The sequence below is a fragment of the Rhineura floridana genome, chromosome 3 (assembly GCF_030035675.1).
Source record: "Rhineura floridana isolate rRhiFlo1 chromosome 3, rRhiFlo1.hap2, whole genome shotgun sequence".
In the NCBI taxonomy this organism is placed as follows: domain Eukaryota; kingdom Metazoa; phylum Chordata; class Lepidosauria; order Squamata; family Rhineuridae; genus Rhineura; species Rhineura floridana.
In genome coordinates, this window is record NC_084482.1 from 201,040,656 (window position 1) to 201,062,617 (window position 21,962).

The following is a 21,962-nucleotide window of genomic DNA, read 5'->3' on the forward strand; positions in this document are numbered from 1 at the left end:
TTGTGCTTTAACCTGCTGGAGCTATATGTCTAGGTTGTCCCTGGGTCAGTCCTGTCTGCAGCTAGCCTAAAAGGCATGGCTGATTCTCCAGCTGTGCCTCTCACCCCATTCCGTCCTTCTGCTCTGCAGCAGGGCTGGCCTTGACAAAGGAATGTATGGATGAAGACGCTTGCCTTATTTTTCAAGTGCACAAGCAGAATGCACACGGTCAGCACATTTTTTTCCTTTGCGTAAAAACCAAACACAAAGTCTGCTGCTGTCAGCTCATTAGTAAGTGGCTTGACTCGTTTCACCATTAATCTCTCCACACATTTCTACATTTTGCGTGCATCCTGCCCCTTTGATGAGCACAGGCTGTTTGCTCTGAGTCAGTTCTTTTCTTTTTGAAGATGAGGAAACGGAGCCAGATCCAAAGTCAAATCTCACCATCACTCTGCCGCATGAGCACATTTGCAGTGAGGATTGCTTGTCAAGGGGCATAGAGAGAAAGAGAAATCTCTTGCCTCTCTGGGCTGTGGGAAGCCTTGGAGAGCTTTTAGGAAGGGCCCATCATGCTGTGGTAGAACAGCAGCTTGCATGTAGAAGGTGATCACATGGAAGATGATTGCCTTCCCCCCATATGTTTAGGAGAGGCTCTTCAAGTGGTGCCTCATGCCCCCAAGGTCCACTCCATGGTAGGGATAGGCAAATCTGTCCATTTTGGTTTTTCATTTTTCAAATCTTAAATTCATTCTCCACATTTTCACATCAGTTTCTGATTTATTTTTTAACTTTTTTAAGTCCCCTGTCTGTTAGTTTCATTGGATGACATTTCACCCCCTGACATGTTCTACTATCATGACAAAGGACTAAAACGTTTTTCTAAATATACCATCTGCCACATGTAATTTTCTGAATCTCTGTCATATCCAGTTTTAGTCATCTTTTTTTCTAAACTGAAACATCTTTCCTTGTAAGGAAGAAAGAAGATCCCAAGTCCAGTCTCTAGTTAAAAATAGATCTCAGATACCAGAGTTAGATGGACAATGGTCTGACTCAGCAGAAGGCAGTTTCACATGTCCAAATGTTTTCCTTGGACATTATCACTGGTATAAAACCATGAAGGTCATGAACAAGGCCACCAAAATCACCAAGGGGTGCCAGAGCAATAGGAAAGGTTGCAATGCTTGGGGTATTTAGAAAGAAGATGAGTAGGGCAGAGCATGCCACTGTCCCTGGAAAACTGGTAGAAAGTATTATTAAAGCTAGATTAACTAAGCACATAGAAGAACAAGCCTTGCTGAAGCAGAGCCAGCATGGCTTCTGCAAGGGAAAGTCCTGTCTCAGCAACCTATTAGAATTCTTTGAGAGTGTCAACAAGCATATAGATAGAGGTGATCCAGTGGACATAGTGTACTTAGACTTTCAAAAAGCGTTTGACAAGGTACCTCACCAAAGGCTTCTGAGGAAGCTTAGCAGTCATGGAATAAGAGGAGAGGTCCTCTTGTGGATAAGAAATTGGTTAAGAAGCAGAAAGCAGAGAGTAGGAATAAACGGACATTTCTCCCAATGGAGGGCTGTAGAAAGTGGAGTTCCTCAAGGAGCGGTATTGGGACCTGTACTTTTCAACTTGTTCATTAATGACCTAGAATTAGGAGTGAGCAGTGAAGTGGCCAAGTTTGCTGATGACACTAAATTGTTCAGGGTTGTTAAAACAAAAAGGGATTGCGAAGAGCTCCAAAAAGACCTCTCCAAACTGAGTGAATGGGCAGAAAAATGGCAAATGCAATTCAATATAAACAAGTGTAAAATTATGCATATTGGAGCAAAAAATCTGAATTTCACATATACGCTCATGGGGTCTGAACTGGCGGTGACCGACCAGGAGAGAGACCTCGGGGTTGTAGTGGACAGCACGATGAAAATGTCGACCCAGTGTGCGGCAGCTGTGAAAAAGGCAAATTCCATGCTAGCAATAATTAGGAAAGGTATTGAAAATAAAACAGCCGATATCATAATGCCGTTGTATAAATCTATGGTGCGGCCGCATTTGGAATACTGTGTACAGTTCTGGTCGCCTCATCTCAAAAAGGATATTCTAGAGTTGGAAAAGGTTCAGAAGAGGGCAACCAGAATGATCAAGGGGATGGAGCGACTCCGTTACGAGGAAAGGTTGCAGCATTTGGGGCTTTTTAGTTTAGAGAAAAGGTGGGTCAGAGGAGACATGATAGAAGTGTATAAAATTATGCACGGCATTGAGAAAGTGGATAGAGAAAGGTTCTTCTCCCTCTCTCATAATACTAGAACTCATGGACATTCAAAGAAGCTGAATGTTGGAAGATTCAGGACAGACAAAAGGAAGTACTTCTTTACTCAGCGCATAGTTAAACTATGGAATTTGCTCCCACAAGATGCAGTAATGGCCACCAGCTTGGACGGCTTTAAAAGAAGATTAGACAAATTCATGGAGGACAGGGCTATCAATGGCTACTAGCCATGATGGCTGTGCTCTGCCACCCTAGTCAGAGGCAGCATGCTTCTGAAAACCAGTTGCTGGAAGCCTCAGGAGGGGAGAGTGTTCTTGCACTCGGGTCCTGCTTGCGGGCTTCCCCCAGGCACCTGGTTGGCCACTGTGAAAACAGGATGCTGGACTAGATGGGCCACTGGCCTGATCCAGCAGTCTCTTCTTATGTTCTTATGTTCTTATGTTCTCTCTGTCTCTGTCTCTCTGTCTCTCTCTCTCATAATACGAGAACTCAATGGGGTCTTCCAATGACGCTGGATGGTGAGAGATTCAGGACCAACAACAGGATGTACTTCTTAACACAGTGCAGAGCTTGGAAAAGTTACTTTTTTAAACTACAACTCCCATCAGCCCCAGCCAGCATGGCTACTGGATTGGGCTGATGGAAGTTATAGTTCAAAAAAGTAACTTTTCCAAGCTCTGACACAGTATGAAGTAATGGAATTTGCTGCCATGAAAATGGCTGGGCAGCTTTAAGCAGAGCCTGATGGATCAGGCCAATGACCTCTCTAGTCCAGTATCCTGTTCTCACAGTGGCCAACCAGATGTCTCTGGGAAGCCCACAAGCAGGACCTGAGGCACAGCAGGACTCTCCCCTCCTACAGTTTCCAGCTACTGGTATTCATAGGCATGCCACCTTCAACTATGGAGGCAGAGTATCATTGACAGCCTTGTCCTCCATGAATTCTTCTCACCCTCTTTTAAAGCGCTCCAAGAGAAAGGCACATGATGATCCAGGGAGTGGTTCTTTTTTTAATTATTATTACTGAAAGTTAAAGAGAAAAGCACAAAAGCAGGACTGCAGCTGAACATCAAGAAGACTAAAGTAACGACAACAGAAGATTTATGTAACTTGGACTTCCGGGAAGGGTGACTTAGCCTGTGCCTGCTCTTGAGACGGGCTCCTGCCTCAAAAGAAGCTTATTCAGATATATCAGTCAGATTTTTTCTTTTTTTGACTGATTAAACTTCTCCCGGGTAGGGAGAAACGAAGAGATTAACCTCAAAGCCTATTTTTGTTGGGACGACCAGATCTCATTAATTTATGGGACGAGGTCCAGCCGACGAAGGTGGGACGGATTTTTAACAACAAGCTCTATCTGGAAAAGCGAACGTTCATCTTATCTTCTAAGAGAGAACGCACTAACAGGCAAGCACCCTTCTTTCTATATTTTTCTTTTACTTGACTTAAATTGTTGCTGTTTAAAAGAGATTTGCCAGACTGATCGGTTTTTGACATCTCACTGGGGAGCCATAACTTCTCTCTGCTACTCACTAATTAATAGCTTATCTCTGTTTTTGTTGCAAAAAGCTGTCCTGGATTTGCATTCTAAAGATATACACAGAAGAGGGATTTCTATTCCAGATTTTTATTTTGAAGAATATTATATTGTCTGAGACTACTCTCTTTTTGGTCTATTTTATTTTGACGAATCTGTTTTCTGACGACCGCCATTAATTGTTTCGATCCTGGGAACTGCATTTTGTTTACTTTAGCATGGAGAGATAAGGCTGTCTGCTCTGTTTATACTGTGATGTCACCAAGTTTGGAGTATTAACCCAATTGTTGCTGAAATAAGAAGTGGTTTTCCTATATTTTTCTTTTAAAATGGCAATTAAGAAAGTGGCTGAGAAGCTGGAAATAACTATGTTTCAGAAAATAATGGATGAGATTGAGATAACGAAACAAAACCTGCGACAGGGTTGTAAGGAGCTGAAAATTGAATTGAGTAAAATGAAGCAGGAGATTAAAGATATAGGGGTCCCTGTGAGAGAGGTGACCCTGGAAGGGGTCCCTGTGAGAGAGGAGACCCCGGAGATTGGAACAAACGTGGAACAGGAAAAAGATTTGGAGTCTATGGACTTTAGAAACAAAATTTATTGTTTGGAGACACAGGAGACTGGAACAGGGGTCCCTGTGAGAGAGGAGACCCTGGAGACTGGAACAGGGGTCCCTGTGAGAGAGGAGATCCCGGAGATTGGAACAAACGTGGAACAGGAACAAGATTTGGAGTCTATGGACTTTAGAAATAAAATCTATTGTTTGGAACTCAATGTTATCTCTGAAGAAATTAATGAAGATTCTAGAGATAAAGTTATCAATGGCATGGATAATCTTCTGGACTGGAATGATGTGATGGAGCCCAATATAGAGAAAATCTATGGAATTAACTGCAGCCATGTGACAATGGAAAAACTTTCAAGAGATGACCCAGTGTATTTTGAAAAAAAGAACAGAGATATGATTTTACAGCAGTATTTCAGCAACCTATTCAGAATGGATGGCAAGAAAATATTTGGGATAGAGGTAATTCCCATCAGACTCTTACTATATGACTATGGCTTTGACAGCAAGATTATTATGGAATACTGATAATGGAAGATTGGATACTGAAATTACTGGACTTAACAAGACTACTGAAGATGGAAGATGGAAAATGGAACTAATAGGGATAATAGAACAATGGCTACTGAAATTACTGAACCTAACAGATTCTGATGTGATGGATTAATTGAAATGTTTATTTTGACTATGGTTATGACAACAAGATTATCATAATTAGTAATGAGATGGATTAATCGATATGCTTATCTGGAAAAAAAAAATTGATAGATATATTTCTTAAAGAATTGAAACCTTTCTTTGACTTTTTGTGGAAAGAATAAAGTAATGTTTATGAGATTTGATGATTAAGTAAGATAACTACTGGAGGAAAGTGATTTTATAATATGACTTAAGAGACAGGATTGTTATATATTATAGACTTATAACTGATTTGATCTTTGACAAATGGGAAGTCAATATTTTACTCTTTATTTTTTATTTTTGTTTTTTTTTTCTTTTTTTCTTTTTGTTTAACTATTTTTGATTTTGTTTTTTGTCTTTGAATGTTTTATGATTTTGTCTTGTATGTTTTATGAAAATCTGAATAAAAATTATTGAAAAAAAAAAAAAAAAGATTTATGTAACTTTAAAGTTGACAATGAGGACATTGAACTTGCCAAGGATTATCAATACCTTGGTACAGTCATTAACCAAAAAGAAGACAATAGTCAAGAAATCAGAAGAAGGCTAGGACTGGGGAGGGCAGCTGTGAGAGAACTAGAAAAGGTCCTCAAATGCAAAGATGTATCACTGAACACCAAAGTCAGGATCATTCAGACCATGGTATTCCCGATCTCTATGTATGGATGTGAAAGTTGGACAGTGAAAAAAGAGGATAAGAGAAAAATCAACTCATTTGAAATGTGGTGTTGGAGGAGAGTTTTGTGCATACCATGGACTGCGAAAAAGACAATTTTTTAGAGAACAAATTAAACCAGAACTGTCACTAGAAGCTAAAATGATGAAACTGAGGTTATCATACTTTGGACACATAATGAGGAGACATGATTCACTATAAAAGATAATAATGCTGGGAAAAACAACAGGGAGTAGAAAAAGAGGAAGGCCAAACAAGAGATGGATTGATTCCATAAAGGAAGCCGCAGACCTGAACTTACAAGATCTGAACAGGGTGGTTTATAACAGAGGGTATTGGAGGTCGCCGATTCATAGGGTCGTCATAAGTCATAATTGAGTTGAAGGCACATAACAACAAGAACAGCAATTTTCTCTTTAATTGGTGACCTTGTGACAAATGGCAAATCATCAGGAACAGGGAGAAGATCATTCATTCATTGGCGATCACCCGTGGCCGAGTAAGATTGTCATCCAAGATAAGGTCTTTGCTTGGAAGATGCCTGTGCCTGAATTTGTTTTATGTGGGGAGATCGGTGCACGACGATCAACACACAATCTTGACAGAAAAAGGCTGTGATCCAATGGCATGGATACCACGACGATTGGAAGTCTTTTATCTGCTGCAGCCTTCATCCGCCTTCACAACCATTGTAACATACACATTGTTATCCTCCACCTGTTCTGCCGTTAAGGACTTTCTTGGATCATTCTTTGTCTGGTTCCTCAGCCTTGACCTTACCACCTGCTAGGAGTACATGACTCCTGACGGCATCGCTCACAGGGTTCATTGGAACACGCAAGCCCACTCACCACTACAAGGTAACAATCCAGCGAGGGGAACAGGTGAAAGGGTGGGGGGTAGAGGTAGGGAAGGGAAAAAGGAATTGTGTGGAAAAGCAGCGAAAAAGTGTGAAACCACAAAGGGGAAACAGAGCCTTGGGAAATCATGAAACCAGTATATCTGAAGGAACGCCTCCAGAATCACCGATTATGCCGCCTGACGAGATCAGCCTCACAAGACCTTCTCTCGGTCCCACCGGTGAGAACAGCTAGGCTGGTGCGGACCAGGGAGAGGCCTTTTTCTGTTGTGGCCCCCACCCTCTGGAACTCCCTCCCTTTTGATCTCAGACATGCTCCCTCCTTGTCAAGCTTTCGCCGAGCCTTAAAGACCTGGCTATTCAGGCAGGCCTACAAGATTGGGACAGATTAATTGTATGTTATATGAACTGAAGGATGGTCTTTTAGCTTAAATTTGGTTGTGTTGATATATATATGTATTGTTTTTACTTTTGTTGTTCGTCACTTAGAGTGTCCCTAACCCAGACAGATAGGCGACTGAAAAATAAAACTTATGATGATGATGATGATGATGATTTAGCTCAGGGCCAGCTCCAAGATTAAGGGGCCCAAGAGCAAACTGCAGTCTGGTGAGCCTCCTCCTCTATTGGTGATCCCAGATGGGATTACTTTGAATCAGAGATAGCTGCCAGTGGCAGCACTGGATGTCTGATGCCCACCATTTGGGGGAAGTTCCATGGCTCAGGAGTAGAATGCATGTTTTGTGTACAGAAGGCCCATGTTCAATTCCTGGAATCTCCAGGAAGGCCTGGGAGAAGGAGGCTACCCCACACCCCCATCTGAAACCCTGGAGAGATGGTCTGACTCAGTATACAGCAGCTTCCAACATTCCAACTTAATTTTCCCCAGTTCTCGAGAATGATGCTACGTCAGAGGCATTGTGGGAAATTGTGCGAAATATTCTTTCTTTCTAACTGATAATCTAAATGAAAATCAGATGCTGCTGCTCTGAATATGGGGCTGGGGGGGAAGGACAGGTGTAGGTAGTGGGCCTTGTCAGGGTGCTGATGATAACCCTGATTTAACTTATTATCGTAGTGTTCTTTCATAAAACTGGGCTGGGTCTAACATTCGGCACAGTAAGGCGGCCCACCTCAGACAGCAGGTTTGGAGTACATGGAATTCAGCTTTAAAGCCACTTGGTCTGCTGCACACATCTCTCTACCGCTGCTTACAAAATAGTATGATGAGATGAGGGGTTGGTCTGAATTATCTGTCAGAGATCCCCCTCAACCCAGTGACTGGTTATAAAAAGAGATTGCTGAAGAAGAGGTCAACATGGTTGGGACAAATTTAGTCTGGCAAATTGCTTTTTGTTGGGAGGATGGGACTTTGCTTAGTTAAAGAGATGGGCAAGTATGAGTGATTTCTTGCCATAGGAGATAATAGCCAGAGATCCTCTGGAGGGGGCATTGTGATGTTCCTATATATTAGTGTATATATGGTAAGTGCTGGTTGTTTAGAGTATACATGGTAAGTAGTGAAAGAGGAGGGGGAGTGAATGGGCAATAGAATGCTTGATGATTGGCTGAATGTTTAAAATGGCTGACAGTATAAATGAAAGGATGACAGGTAAATCTGGGTGAATGTGAGGTGGTAAATTGTGGAATGGGGGGAGAAGAGAAAGAGTGGATTGCTTGGTGGGGTTTGAGAGAGTTGTTTGTCAGGAGAGAGTGAAGAAGGAGGGAGGTGGAGTTCGGATTAGTATTGAGTAAAACCATATGCTTATGTGCCTTAAGAAGAAATCTTGTTAATCTTGTTAGCTTTGTTATCTTTAATAAATACTTAATTTGGTTTACCAAAGGCCTGATCCTTGGCTGGGGTTTCACAGACCAGAAGGGAGGGTAAAGTAATGACCAAGGCTGAAGGGGAACTGTAACAAATGGTGGCAGCGGTGAAGAGAATAACAATACCAGTATTCAGAGTCTCTGGGAATACTAGTATTGGGACGTTACTGGTGGTTGCCTAGCAGGGGGATCTGTTGAGATCTGTGCTAGAGCGGATAGGTAAACCATAAGAGAGTGCGGTCCGGACTGGTGGAGTCCCTGGTGGTGCCTAGAGACAGGCAGTAACCACGAGCAGGTAGGAACCTGACAGGGAGAGCCAGGGAAGGACGCATCACATGTGGTGGCAGTAGCGGTGGGATACGAACAACAGAGAATCTAGATACGAATACTAGAGAATCCAGAACAGTGGTGTGGCAAACAGAAATAGCAAAACAAGATTTCTTGTGAGAGTGACTGGCAAAGAGTGTGTGGCAAAGAGTGAGTGAACTCAAACACCATAGCTGAATACATAAAAATGAAAAGAGAGGAGCTGGTGGAGAAGTGCATAACATTCAATTTACCTCACGAGGGTAAAGGGGTAGATGAATTGAGGGTAGCACTTATAGGATTTGCTACTGCCCAGCAAAAACAACCTGTCAGGTAAGAGACCCCAGAAGGATATTTAAGCAATCCCGCTTATATAGAGTACTTGAGAGAGAAGTTAAGATGGGAGGCTGAGGAAAAAGACAAGCAGAGGGAGTTGGAAGCTGAGAGATTGAAGATGGAAGCTGAGAGATTGAGGATGGAAGGTGCAGAGAAGGAAAAACAGAGGGAGTTGGAAATTGAGAGAATGAGATTGGGGTTTGAGGAGAGGGAGAAGCAACGAGCATTGGATGCTGAATTACAAGTAGAAAAGTTAAAATTTGATAGAGAGAAATTTCACTCTGAGGAGGCAAGGAAAGAGAGAGATGGAGCAAAAATAAAAATTACTCCAAAGGACTTTGCTGTCTATGAGCCTGGTCAAGATCCTCAAATTTACCTCAGCACCTTTGAAAAAGCAGCTCAGTTGTGGGGGCTACCTGAAGATAAATACATGCAGTATTTATCAAACCTGATTAAAGGGGAATTGGCTGAGGTATACCAATATTTCCCCTCAGACAGGCCCGTCACCTATGCTGAATTCAAAGAAGCAGTGTTTAAAAGATTCAGACTGGGGCCTGATTATTTTAGAAAGCTTTTCAGAAACTGCCAGATACAGACAGGGAGGTCTTTTGTGGAACTGGGAGCAAAGTTGATGGATATATTTGGAAAGTGGATGAGTAGTGCCAAAGCTCAGTCAGTGGAAGAGGTGAAAAGCCTCATGATACTGGATCAATTATACCATCAGTTACCACCAGAAATAAGGCTCCTGGTCAAAGACCGTTCCCCTACATCTGTGCAGGAGGCCGCAGAGATGGCGGATCACTTCGCCTCTAATAGAACTGGCTGGGTGGGGAAAACATCAAGAGAGTTTAAACCCAGACCATATAGTGCTGGAAGAAGGGATGTGGTTCCACAGAGAGTGAGTCCTCCAGTAAAATCTGAAGGGCACAGGACACCCCAGAGTGGATCTGTGTACCCTAAAAGTGAGGAGAAATTATGCTACAAATGTGGTAGACCGGGGCACCTACGTTTTCAATGTGAGGTTGCCAACCCCATTAGTAATCCTGCTCAGACAAGGGCAGTGAAAACAGAGCCCAAGGCTTTAGAAGCAGCGAAAAAGGTTCAGTTTTGCCAGATAAACTGGACAGAAGTAACAGACCTTAATTCAAGTCTGAGAGAGGAAGTGAGTGTACAAGGGGCAACTTATTGGGCATTGCTTGACACTGGTGCCGCTCAGACGTTACTGAGGCCAGATTTAATAAAATCTGAAGAAATATTACCTCAGGAAACAGTGACTATCCAAGGAGTGAGGGGTCAACCAGAGAGTTTGCCTGTGGCCCTAGTGAAAATGGAATGGAGAGGCCGAAAGGGCCAATATAAAGTTGGTATTAATGCCCAGCAACAAGAACCAGTAATACTGGGAAGAGATGTTATGGGGGCACAGGGGAAAATATATGTAGTGACCAGACAGCAAATTGGCAGAGAAAAAGAAGCCATATTAAGGGGGGCTGAAACAAACAGGGTGGAATCTGTTAACCAGCCTCAGGTCACCATAGCAACCACTAGCAGGCCTGGTGAAGGAGACAGACTGTATCAAGTGGTCTCTGGGGAAGAAGCAGAGCAATTCAGGGAAGAGCTGCATAAAGATATAAGTTTGAAGCATAGAAAGGAACAAGCTCTGACCCAACAGATTCCTTTCACTGATAAACTGAGGAATCAAGTTGTGTGTGAGAATGGGATTTTATATAGACTGTGGATGCCTGCTGAGAGAAAGGATGAATGTGAACCAGTGAAGCAATTGATAGTACCTAGCAAATACAGAACCCGATTTAATGGAGTTTTGAAGGGCATGATAAGAAGCTATGTTCAAGATCACCCACAAGACTGGGATGAACGGTTGGGATGCTTCTTATTTGCATACAGAGAAGTCCCTCAGGAGTCAACAGGCTTCTCACCCTTTGAACTAATGTTTACTAGAAAAGTGAGGGGACCTTTGGAACTGCTAAAAAATTCGTGGGAAGGAACTCTGGGAGAGTACAAAACTTCTGTAGTAGATTTTGTATTGGAATTCCGCAATAAATTAACATCAATGATGGAAGTAGTGAAAGAGAATTTGAGTCATGCACAGGAGAAGCAAAGTTACTGGTATGACAGAACAGCCAGAGAACGTGTGTATGATGTGGGAGATATGGTTATGGCGTTCATACCCAGGAAACATGACAAATTACAGGCTAACTGGGAAGGACCATATACCATCAGAGAAAGGCTTGACACAGTGACGTATGTAATCACCACAGACCAATTAAACAAAAGCAAAGTGGTTCATGTAAATATGTTAAAGCCTTACCATACCAGGGATGCAAAGGTGTTGCAAGTTACCTTATTCCCTGAGGGAAGTGGGCCTGAACTTCCAGGTTTGGTACAGGAAAGCAAAGACAAAGGAGGGGTAGATCAAGTGGAATGGTCAGAGGAGGTGAAGGAGGAAGTAAAAGAGGAGATTCTGAGAGTTTTGAAAACCTATAGGAATCTCTTTAACAACAAACCTGGCCGAACCAGTATAGTTATACATTCCATTGATACTGGAGATCATGCCCCAATCAGATCTGTTCCGTACCGTGTGAATGGGAAAGTTTTGAATGAGATCAAAAAGGAGGTGGAAGAGATGCTGGAATTAGGAGTGATCAGGGAATCCATCAGTCCCTGGGCCTCAAGTATTGTCCTGGTTCCGAAAAAAGATGGAACGACAAGGTTTTGCATTGATTATCGGCTAATCAATAAAATTACTGTCCCAGATGCGTATCCTATGCCTAGGGTAGACGCTATGTTAGAGTTATTGGGGGCAGCAACCATTATCTCTACACTAAATCTCTGTAAAGGATTTTGGCAAATGGAACTAGACGAGCAATCCAGAGCCAAAACTGCCTTCAGTACACCAGATGGGTTATATGAGTTTGTGACCTTACCCATGGGACTAAGGAACTCACCAAGTTCATTTCAGAGGCTAATCAATACTGTGTTGCGAGGCATGTCAGATTTTGCAGTGGCCTATATCGATGACGTGGCCATTTTTAGCAAGTCGGTGCCTGAGCATGTCCAACACCTGACAACAGTATTGGAGGCCTTAAGAAAAGCAGGCCTCACAATAAAAGCTAAGAAATGCCAGTTTGGACGAAAGGAAGTAATCTATTTAGGACATAAGGTGGGGAGTGGGAAAATCACCCCCTTATGGAGCAAGGTGGAGGCAATACAAGCGTGGCCGATCCCCTTAACCAAAAAACAAGTAAGGGCATTTCTGGGTGTGGCTGGATTTTATAGGAAGTTTGTGAGAAATTTTGGGGAAATAGCAACCCCCTTGTATGAATTAACAAAGAAGAAGTGTTCTGAGCGTGTGGTATGGACGGATGAATGTCAGAAGGCTTTTGATCTACTGAAGCAAGCCTTGTGCCAAGGACCCATATTAATAGCACCAGATTATGAGAAACCATTCATCGTGGCTACAGATGCGTCGGACCTCGCGCTGGGAGTCGTCTTGCTGCAGGAGAGAGAAGGCACCAGACATCCAGTGGCGTACCTGAGTCGCAAGCTGACGCCGAGGGAGAAAAACTATTTGTCGGTCCAGAAGGAGTGCCTAGCGGTCGTGTGGGGACTGAACAAGTTGCGCCCATACGTGTGGGGACGAAGATTCACAGTGACTACGGATCATCGGGCCTTGTTATGGTTGCAGACTATGAAAAACCATAACACTATGCTGCAGAGGTGGTCCTGGGCCCTACAGGACTATCAAGTGGACTTCCAGTTCATCAAAGGCAAGGACAATGTACTGGCCGATGGACTTTCCAGGCAAGCGGCTGGGACTGCAGTGACGTGACCAGACAGAGGAACAAAGAAAGACATTTTCCCCATAGAGACTTTTATTTGTTAACGCGACGTATAAATCCTGGAACAGGAATAATACTCTGCCGTTGTTTAAGGGGGGGGAAATGTGATGTTCCTATATATTAGTGTATATATGGTAAGTGCTGGTTGTTTAGAGTATACATGGTAAGTAGTGAAAGAGGAGGGGGAGTGAATGGGCAATAGAATGCTTGATGATTGGCTAAATGTTTAAAATGGCTGACAGTATAAATGAAAGGATGACAGGTAAATCTGGGTGAATGTGAGGTGGTAAATTGTGGAATAGGGGGGAGAAGAAAAAGAGTGGATTGCTTGGTGGGGTTTGAGAGAGTTGTTTGTCAGGAGAGAGTGAAGAAGGAGGGAGGTGGAGTTCGGATTAGTATTGAGTAAAACCATATGCTTATGTGCCTTAAGAAGAAATCTTGTTAATCTTGTTAGCTTTGTTATCTTTAATAAATACTTAATTTGGTTTACCAAAGGCCTGATCCTTGGCTGGGGTTTCACAGACCAGAAGGGAGGGTAAAGTAATGACCAAGGCTGAAGGGGAACTGTAACAAATGGTGGCAGCGGTGAAGAGAATAACAATACCAGTATTCAGAGTCTGACGTTACTGGTGGTTGCCTAGCAGGGGGATCTGTTGAGATCTGTGCTAGAGCGGATAGGTAAACCATAAGAGAGTGCAGTCCGGACTGGTGGAGTCCCTGGTGGTGCCTAGAGACAGGCAGTAACCACGAGCAGGTAGGAACCTGACAGGGAGAGCCAGGGAAGGACGCCTCACAGGCATGTATTTTTTCTCCCTTCCCTGACTGGACACAATGTCATCAAGATGTCTGTGTGTGTGAAAGAGGACAAGACTGACCATCCTGGACTGAGTCTGAAAAAGACACGGAAGTTTGAATTGCTCTGAGTGAGAATCCAATGCTACAATGTTGAAGGCTCCTTCAGAAATCTGATGAGAAGTAATTATCTGTTGATGTTAATGCTGTGAAAATGGCCATCTTATGCTCAGCGTATATATGTGCGTAAGCAAACTTCATATCACAGAAATGCTGTAAGTGAGGTCTCGGTCAAAGGAAAGCAACCCTAGATACACACTGGTACCCCTGAAACCTCTCACTGCTTGAAGATTGTGGTGCAAGTTAACAATAAGACACCCCTGCAACACAAGTTGCAAAGGTACCTCTACAGCAACAAAGCTCACTACCTATTTGTACAGTTGTCATCACACTATTGTCGCAAGATCAGGGACAGCATCACCGTAGCCTTCCCTTTGCTTGGGAGGAAAATGTAACGTGTATGAACCCTTAGTAGCTGCCAGAGGATCATCTGCTGCCTATAATGAGATTAAATGAATACCACAGGCTGCTAGTCATGATGGTTTAATGCAGAGATGAGGAACCTGTGGCTCTCCAAATGTTGCTGGACTACAATCCCCATCACCCTTAACCATTGCTCATGCTGGCTGTTAATGGGAATTGGAGCTCAACAACATCTGGAAGTTCCCCATCCCCGGCTTAATGGCTCTTCCCTGCTCAGAGGCACCCGGCTGCTGTATACCAGCCACTGGGGAGAAACAGCAGGAGGAAGTTATTGGCATCATGCCGTTTGGGGCCTTTGCAGGGGCATCTGGTTTGCCACTGCGGGAAACAGGATTAGATGGAGTTTTGCTCTGATCCAATGAAGCTTTTCTTTTGTTCTTAAAATTAAACAAGGATGGGATTAGAAGAAGCAGTGAAGTGGGAAGGAGAAAATAAAAAGAAAGGACACAGAGAAGAGGAAATTGATACAAATGTGAACATAAGAAGGCAGATCTATAAATGGTTCTGGAATGGAAGATGTAACAACAGGACAGCGATTCAGACAATGTACCTGTGACAGCATCAGTAGAGATGGGTCCAATCTGCTTCTTCCCAGAGATGCCGTAGAGGTTGAAGTTGTATCTGTGGGAAGTCATCAGGTCAGAGATGACAACTGTGCGGGAATCAGCATCAACTGGTATTGTCTGGAGCTTTTCTTCAGCATCCTTGTACTGGATGAGGAAGGAGTCAAATTTCCCAGCAGAGATGGTCCATGAGAGGCGGACAGAGTCCTGGGTGACCTCAGAAATGGAAAGGTCCCCCAGTTTGGGCCGGATCTCTGGTTCCTTCATCCGAGCTAGAACAAATAAGATATTTATTATTAATTATTATTATTATTATTATATACTACTTAAATGCCAAAATGGGTGTGAATCATGCTGTTCTGTTATGCAAAGCAGGTGATAAGCCCTGATACAGGCCATTAAACAGAAGAGCAGTAGTGGAATAAATGATGGGAAATTATAACAATTGCAGAGTAAACAACGCAAGACAAGGAAAACTATGTGAGTTTGTTCAACTTCTTTAACTGGTAAAGATATGAGAATCCAGCTCTTGGTGAACAATTTGGATTCTTTGGGTAAAGGATTTTAATTTCTTAAGAATATATCCAGTCCAGCCAGATATATCCATAACTATTCCATAGATATGCATAGGCATTGGGAATGTCAAACAGAAAGGTTCTCAAGGGGGACTACAATAAAGGGGGGAAATCAGGGTGCTGGCAGTAATACCCTTCCCAGGAATTCTGGGTCTCTGACCTGTGACTGCTTCAGTGGAGATGGGTCCAAGGCGCTTCCGTCCGGAGATACCATAGAGGTTGAACTTGTATCTACGGGAAGGTACCAGGTTGGAGACTATGATGTCACGGGAGCTTCCATCCACAGGCAATGCCTGAGGCTTGCCCTCTGCATCTCGGTACTGAATGATGAAGGAGTCAAAATTCCCAGAGGCGACACTCCAGGACAGATGGGCAGATGTGCTGTTAATGTCAGAGGCTGAGAGCTCCCCCAGGGTGGGCTTTGGAGGGACTGGTTGTACGGGAGTGGCTGGGGGTAGAAAAGAGAAAAGCAGAATGTGTCATCTGCTGGGCTTTACTGGGAGCCTTTCCCTTACCTTGACAATCTCGTTTGTCTAAAAAGTAACAGCTGTGTTAATCTGTAGCAGCAAAGATTGCAAAAACCGCAGACAGCCATGCAGGTCCATTGGGAAAACTCCAAAAGTGACAGATACCTTTCTGAGATGTGCATACCGCAAATCAGAAAAGATACCGCCAGGGCCAAGAAGATGCCAGCATGGTTAACGAGCAAAGTCAAGGAAGCTCTTAGAGGCAAAAAGTCTTCCTTCAGAAAATGGAAGTCTTGTCCAAATGAAGAAAATAAAAAAGAACACAAACTCTGGCAAAAGAAATGCAAGAAGACAATAAGGGATGCTAAAAAAGAATTTGAGGAGCACATTGCTAAGAACATAAAAACCAACAACAAAAAATTCTATAAATACATTCAAAGCAGGAGACCATCTAGGGAGACAATTGGACCCTTGGATGATAAGGGAGTCAAAGGTGTACTAAAGAACGATAAGGAGATTGCAGAGAAGCTAAATGAATTCTTTGCATCTGTCTTCACAGTGGAAGATATAGGGCAGATCCCTGAACCTGAACTAACATTTGCAGGAAGGGATTCTGAGGAACTAAGACAAATAGTGGTAACGAGAGAGGAAGTTCTAAGCTTAATGGACAATATAAAAACTGACAAATCACCGGGCCCGGATGGCATCCACCCGAGAGTTCTCAAAGAACTCAAAGGTGAAATTGCTGATCTGCTAACTAAAATATGTAACTTGTCCCTCGGGTCCTCCTCCGTGCCTGAGGACTGGAAAGTGGCAAATGTAACGCCAATCTTCAAAAAGGGATCCAGAGGGGATCCCGGAAATTACAGGCCAGTTAGCTTAACTTCTGTCCCTGGAAAACTGGTAGAAAGTATTATTAAAGCTAGATTAACTAAGCACATAGAAGAACAAGCCTTGCTGAAGCAGAGCCAGCATGGCTTCTGCAAGGGAAAGTCCTGTCTCAGTAACCTATTAGAATTCTTTGAGAGTGTCAACAAGCATATAGATAGAGGTGATCCAGTGGACATAGTGTACTTAGACTTTCAAAAAGCGTTTGACAAGGTACCTCACCAAAGGCTTGTGAGGAAGCTTAGCAGTCATGGAATAAGAGGAGAGGTCCTCTTGTGGATAAGGAATTGGTTAAGAAGCAGAAAGCAGAGAGTAGGAGTAAACGGACAGTTCTCCCAATGGAGGGCTGTAGAAAGTGGAGTCCCTCAGGGATCGGTATTGGGACCTGTACTTTTCAACTTGTTCATTAATGACCTAGAATTAGGAGTGAGCAGTGAAGTGGCCAAGTTTGCTGACGACACTAAATTGTTCAGGGTTGTTAAAACAAAAAGGGATTGCGAAGAGCTCCAAAAAGACCTCTCCAAACTGAGTGAATGGGCGGAAAAATGGCAAATGCAATTCAATATAAACAAGTGTAAAATTATGCATATTGGAGCAAAAAATCTTAATTTCACATATACGCTCATGGGGTCTGAACTGGCAGTGACCGACCAGGAGAGAGACCTCGGGGTTGTAGTGGACAGCACGATGAAAATGTCGACCCAGTGTGCGGCAGCTGTGAAAAAGGCAAATTCCATGCTAGCAATAATTAGGAAAGGTATTGAAAATAAAACAGCCGATATCATAATGCCGTTGTATAAATCTATGGTGCGGCCGCATTTGGAATACTGTGTGCAGTTCTGGTCGCTTCATCTCAAAAAGGATATTCTAGAGTTGGAAAAGGTTCAGAAGAGGGCAACCAGAATGATCAAGGGGATGGAGCGACTCCCTTACGAGGAAAGGTTGCAGCATTTGGGGCTTTTTAGTTTAGAGAAAAGGCGGGTCAGAGGAGACATGATAGAAGTGTATAAAATTATGCATGGCATTGAGAGGGTGGATAGAGAAAGGTTTTTCTCCCTCTCTCATAATACTAGAACTCGTGGACATTCAAAGAAGCTGAATGTTGGAAGATTCAGGACAGACAAAAGGAAGTACTTCTTTACTCAGCGCATAGTTAAACTATGGAATTTGCTCCCACAAGATGCAGTAATGGCCACCAGCTTGGATGGCTTTAAAAGAAGATTAGACAAATTCATGGAGGGCTATCAATGGCTACTAGCCATGATGGCTGTGCTCTGCCACCCTAGTCAGAGGCAGCATGCTTCTGAAAACCAGTTGCCGGAAGCCTCAGGAGGGGAGAGTGTTCTTGCACTCGGGTCCTGCTTGCGGGCTTCCCCCAGGCACCTGGTTGGCCACTGTGAGAACAGGATGCTGGACTAGATGGGCCACTGGCCTGATCCAGCAGGCTCTTCTTATGTTCTTATGAGATGACCAATTAAAGGCTGAAACAGACATAGAAGACTTGAGGGGATCTCCTAAGATCTTCTCCCATGCTTTAAAGGCCATGTTGTGGTGGTGGTGAGTTATTTTATTCATGTAACAAAATTCATATACTCCTTGATTGTAAATAGAACCTTTAAGCAGTTTACAAAAAGTTCCAAACTTTATAGAACCATTAGTGCTGGGGGAAGAGGACATTTCACCTCTTCTCCCATGCCATCTCCCTCATCCATATTCCTTCACTGCGTCAAGCCCACTGACAAAGGAGGGGGCTCACCAGTGCCCCCTCAGACCTGGAGGGATCCGGAGCCAGCTTTGTTCTTGGTAGCTGATGCCTTTTCCTAGTTTGTTTTTATTTTGCCCTTGGGGGGTTGCTGGGGTCACCTTCACAATTATTAGTCTGAATGGCAAAAGTTACCAGTCTTCAGATTTTAGACCAAGTCCCTAGAGGGTAAATCTATGAGGGGGTAGGGGAGAGGTTGCCCCTCCTCACCAGTGCATAACATGCTAGTAAACGCACACACATGAACATTAAGGCTACTTTTGAGTAGACACGTACAGGTGCACCATGTTGTCCACAGAGCTTGACCTCTCACATGTTCTGGCTGGTATGGTTCATTCTAAACTCTTGAAAACATATTAAGGGACACATACTTTTTTTTCATGGAGTGTATCTTTAACCAACAGAACAACTTCTTCATTTCCTTTAAAATCATTGCAACACGGGCTATACTGGAGAGTAAATGAATATCATGCAGCAGGGGGAGCAGTGTCTTCGCAATGGTGAAGCAGAGCATGTGTGTGTGTGGGAAGCATTCAAGCAGTGATCCAGGGTTTAGAATAAAGAGGAATATTATAAGTAGGTAAGAGTATCCTAATGAAGTGTTGAATCTGTGAAAAGTTCTCAAAAGGACCATAGCTCAGTGGCAGAGGGTCTTTTTCTTCACACAGAAGGTCCACGGTTCAATCCCTGGCATCTCCAGGTAGGGGTCAGAGGAACCCTTGTCTGAAAACCTGGAGGGCTGCTGTTAATCAGTATAGACAATACTGAGCTATTGTCCTGATAGTATAAATCAGATTCCTATGTTGATAATTATGCAGGTCAGAAAAAGCTGAAGACGAGTCAAAAACAAAAGTCATAACATCTCCAGTGCCCTCATTGACTCCGTGACTCCGCAATGGCATCTGATTGGCTCAGCTCACTGCCTTGCTCAGTGAGCCCTGGGAGAAATGATTTAAATTAAAATGGTGGGCAAATTGCTGGAGCCTCAGCTGCTGGCACAGTGTTACTCTTGGCTTTTGTTTGTTTGCGAACCTCCTTGGCTTTTCTTCTTGAAATGAAAGGTGGTATATAGATTATTGCTACTGCTGCTGCTACTCCTCTTGCAGGGGTGCACCAGCAAGCACCCTTGCCTGCTTTCATGTTTGCGCACCTCAGGCAACCAGCTGGGAAAAATGAAATGTGCCATGCCCATTCTTGCTGACCACGGGACAATGGTGGCAGCAGGGAAGAGGGTTCAACTACTGCGTTCAACTAGTGGGGGCCAGCGTGGGATAGTGGTCAGAGTGTCAGACTGGGACCTGGGAGACCAGGGTTCAAATCCCTGCTTGGCCATGAAGTTCATACCCTACCTCACAGGGTTGTTGTGAGGATAATATTAGGAGGGGGACAACTGTGTTTGTATGCCACCTTGAACTTTTCTTGAAAGAAAGGTGAGATATAAACAAACAAACAAACTAGGGTAGTGGCCAGCTCAGAGAAGAGCCTCTCCCCCCAGAAGGCATCTTGCCTGGTTCCGCTTAGAACGTGGTAGTGCCTCTTTCCACCCCTAACCCAGTGCTTTTTTGGTAAAAAAATATGAGGTGCTGGTACTCATATCTTGGTAATAGTGTTGTGGGTGCCAGTACAAAATGGCTGCCATGGGCAGCAAAGAAAGCAGTGCCAGCACTCTGTACCGCTGAGTGCTGTCACAAAAAAAGCCTTGCCTTAGCCTAAGCATCCTTAAGGCAAGGCAGCTTGGGTATGATGATGTTTTGTAAAATCCTCCAACATTTCATGGATAAAAATGACATGTTTGTAACCCCCCTTGCAAATATGCCATTTTTATCCATGAAATGTTGGAGGATAATAATAACTGAATGTGTGGCCAGGAGCTAGGGAAAAAAGCAGGAAAATGAATTTCTGGAAGTGAAAAACAGAGCGCAAGGTTATAGGGGTGACAAAAACAGACTGGGGAAGTAAAAGTGATGGTACAGAGTTAAATTTCAAGGGGCCCTTTTTCTGTCAGCCCATGCTGTGGAAAGATCAGATGTCATGGTTGATCCACCTACTGTTTGTGTGTGTGTGTCCCCAGTGGCAATCTGAAATCAACAACAGGAAAAACTCATCAGAGCCCACAGCTCTCAAGATGTGCTATTGGGGAGCAGGCAGAGCCATTTTTGTGTGACCCTGAATGAAAAATCACAATGAGAAGGAGAGAAATGGTTGCTAGGTGGCCACTGAACTACCATGGCTGACCTGTGATGGCCTCTGTGGAGATGGGCCCAAGACGCTTGCTGCCAGAGACGCCGAAGAGGTTGAATCTGTATCTGTGAGAGGGGACCAGATCATGAAGCCGTAGTGAGTGCAAGCCACCATCCACGGGCAAAGCATGGGGTTTGCCGTCCGCATCCCGGTACTGGATGATAAAGGAATCGAAATTCCCAGTCTCCACAGTCCAGGAGAGGAGGAGCGATTCTGAGGTGATGTCATGGGCTGACAATTCTCCAAGCTTCAGCTGAGCTGTGGTCTTACCAGGTTCAGTGCTTGGAGCAGGGCCTGGAACAGAAATACGGGATGCTGGATTGAAAATGTTTTAACAATAGGACTTAGCTGTGGAGAAGGGTGACTAAGACTGTCACATGAAGGGATATCAGTGTTTGAATGGGGGTGGGGAACAAAGGGGGCCTGGCCCAAATACATTAAAAAAACATTGCCAATTTGTTTAGCTTAACAAGAATATAAAGAACAAGGAAACAATGAAAGTAATTGAAAAGAGAGGTTATAGGATTATATAGCATATCTTTTGTTAATTTTTGAAAAAACAAAAACAAAACTACACATCTACTTTAAACTGACTTCAGTTTCACATCGTAATATATTGTGAGCAAAATGGTTGACTGGAAGGATCTTGATTTACAAAGGAAATAAACGGGTGCCACTTTGTTTCAGTGTTTATGTCTGAATTTTCTCCATTTCTCTTTTTGCCTTTCACCTTCTTCTTTTCTCTCTCCGTCTTTTTCTCTTGCTTAACCCCCACCTTATCCCTTACCCCCCAATGGTGTTGGTGCTGCTACATTAATGGCCATGACTAACCCAGGTCCATTAATGTAAGTGGGTCTAATCTGAGTAAGTTAGTCACTACAACTCATTGTTTTTAGAAGGCTATCGGGGGAGGGGGGAGTTGGCCTAAATGGGGAGGAGGGGGGTCAGCTGTATTGTGGATTTCATTAAAACCCTCTACGTTTCCTCTCATAATTTGAGCTGTGTAGGATATTATTCAATTACTGACAAACAAAGAGATATTCCAGCCTTTCCCAACCGGTGTGCCTCCAGATGTTGTTGGACCACAACTCCCATCAGCCTCATGGAGTTGTGGTCCAACAACATCTGGAGGCACACTGGTTGGGAAAGGCTGAGATATTCGTTCACTGCGGATACATGATAGTTGGCCTCTGGTACACCTTGTCACGGACAAAAATTGAGATATACTGGGAAGTGATGG

General features: G+C 43.6%; 1 protein-coding gene across 20 annotated transcripts in view; it reads right to left on the bottom strand.

Annotated features, from left to right (window-relative positions):
• The window catches only part of TNXB (tenascin XB), a 158,405-nt gene that overhangs the window by 19,006 nt on the left and 117,437 nt on the right, over positions 1 to 21,962 (bottom strand). For all 20 annotated transcript variants that reach the window (XM_061619534.1, XM_061619532.1, XM_061619533.1 and 17 more), the window contains 3 exons: positions 20,717 to 21,016; positions 15,525 to 15,812; positions 14,777 to 15,061 (listed from right to left, as the gene is read on the bottom strand). In XM_061619534.1, coding sequence (XP_061475518.1) covers positions 14,777 to 15,061; positions 15,525 to 15,812; positions 20,717 to 21,016 — 873 coding nt within the window. The remainder of the gene's footprint in view (positions 1 to 14,776; positions 15,062 to 15,524; positions 15,813 to 20,716; positions 21,017 to 21,962) is intronic.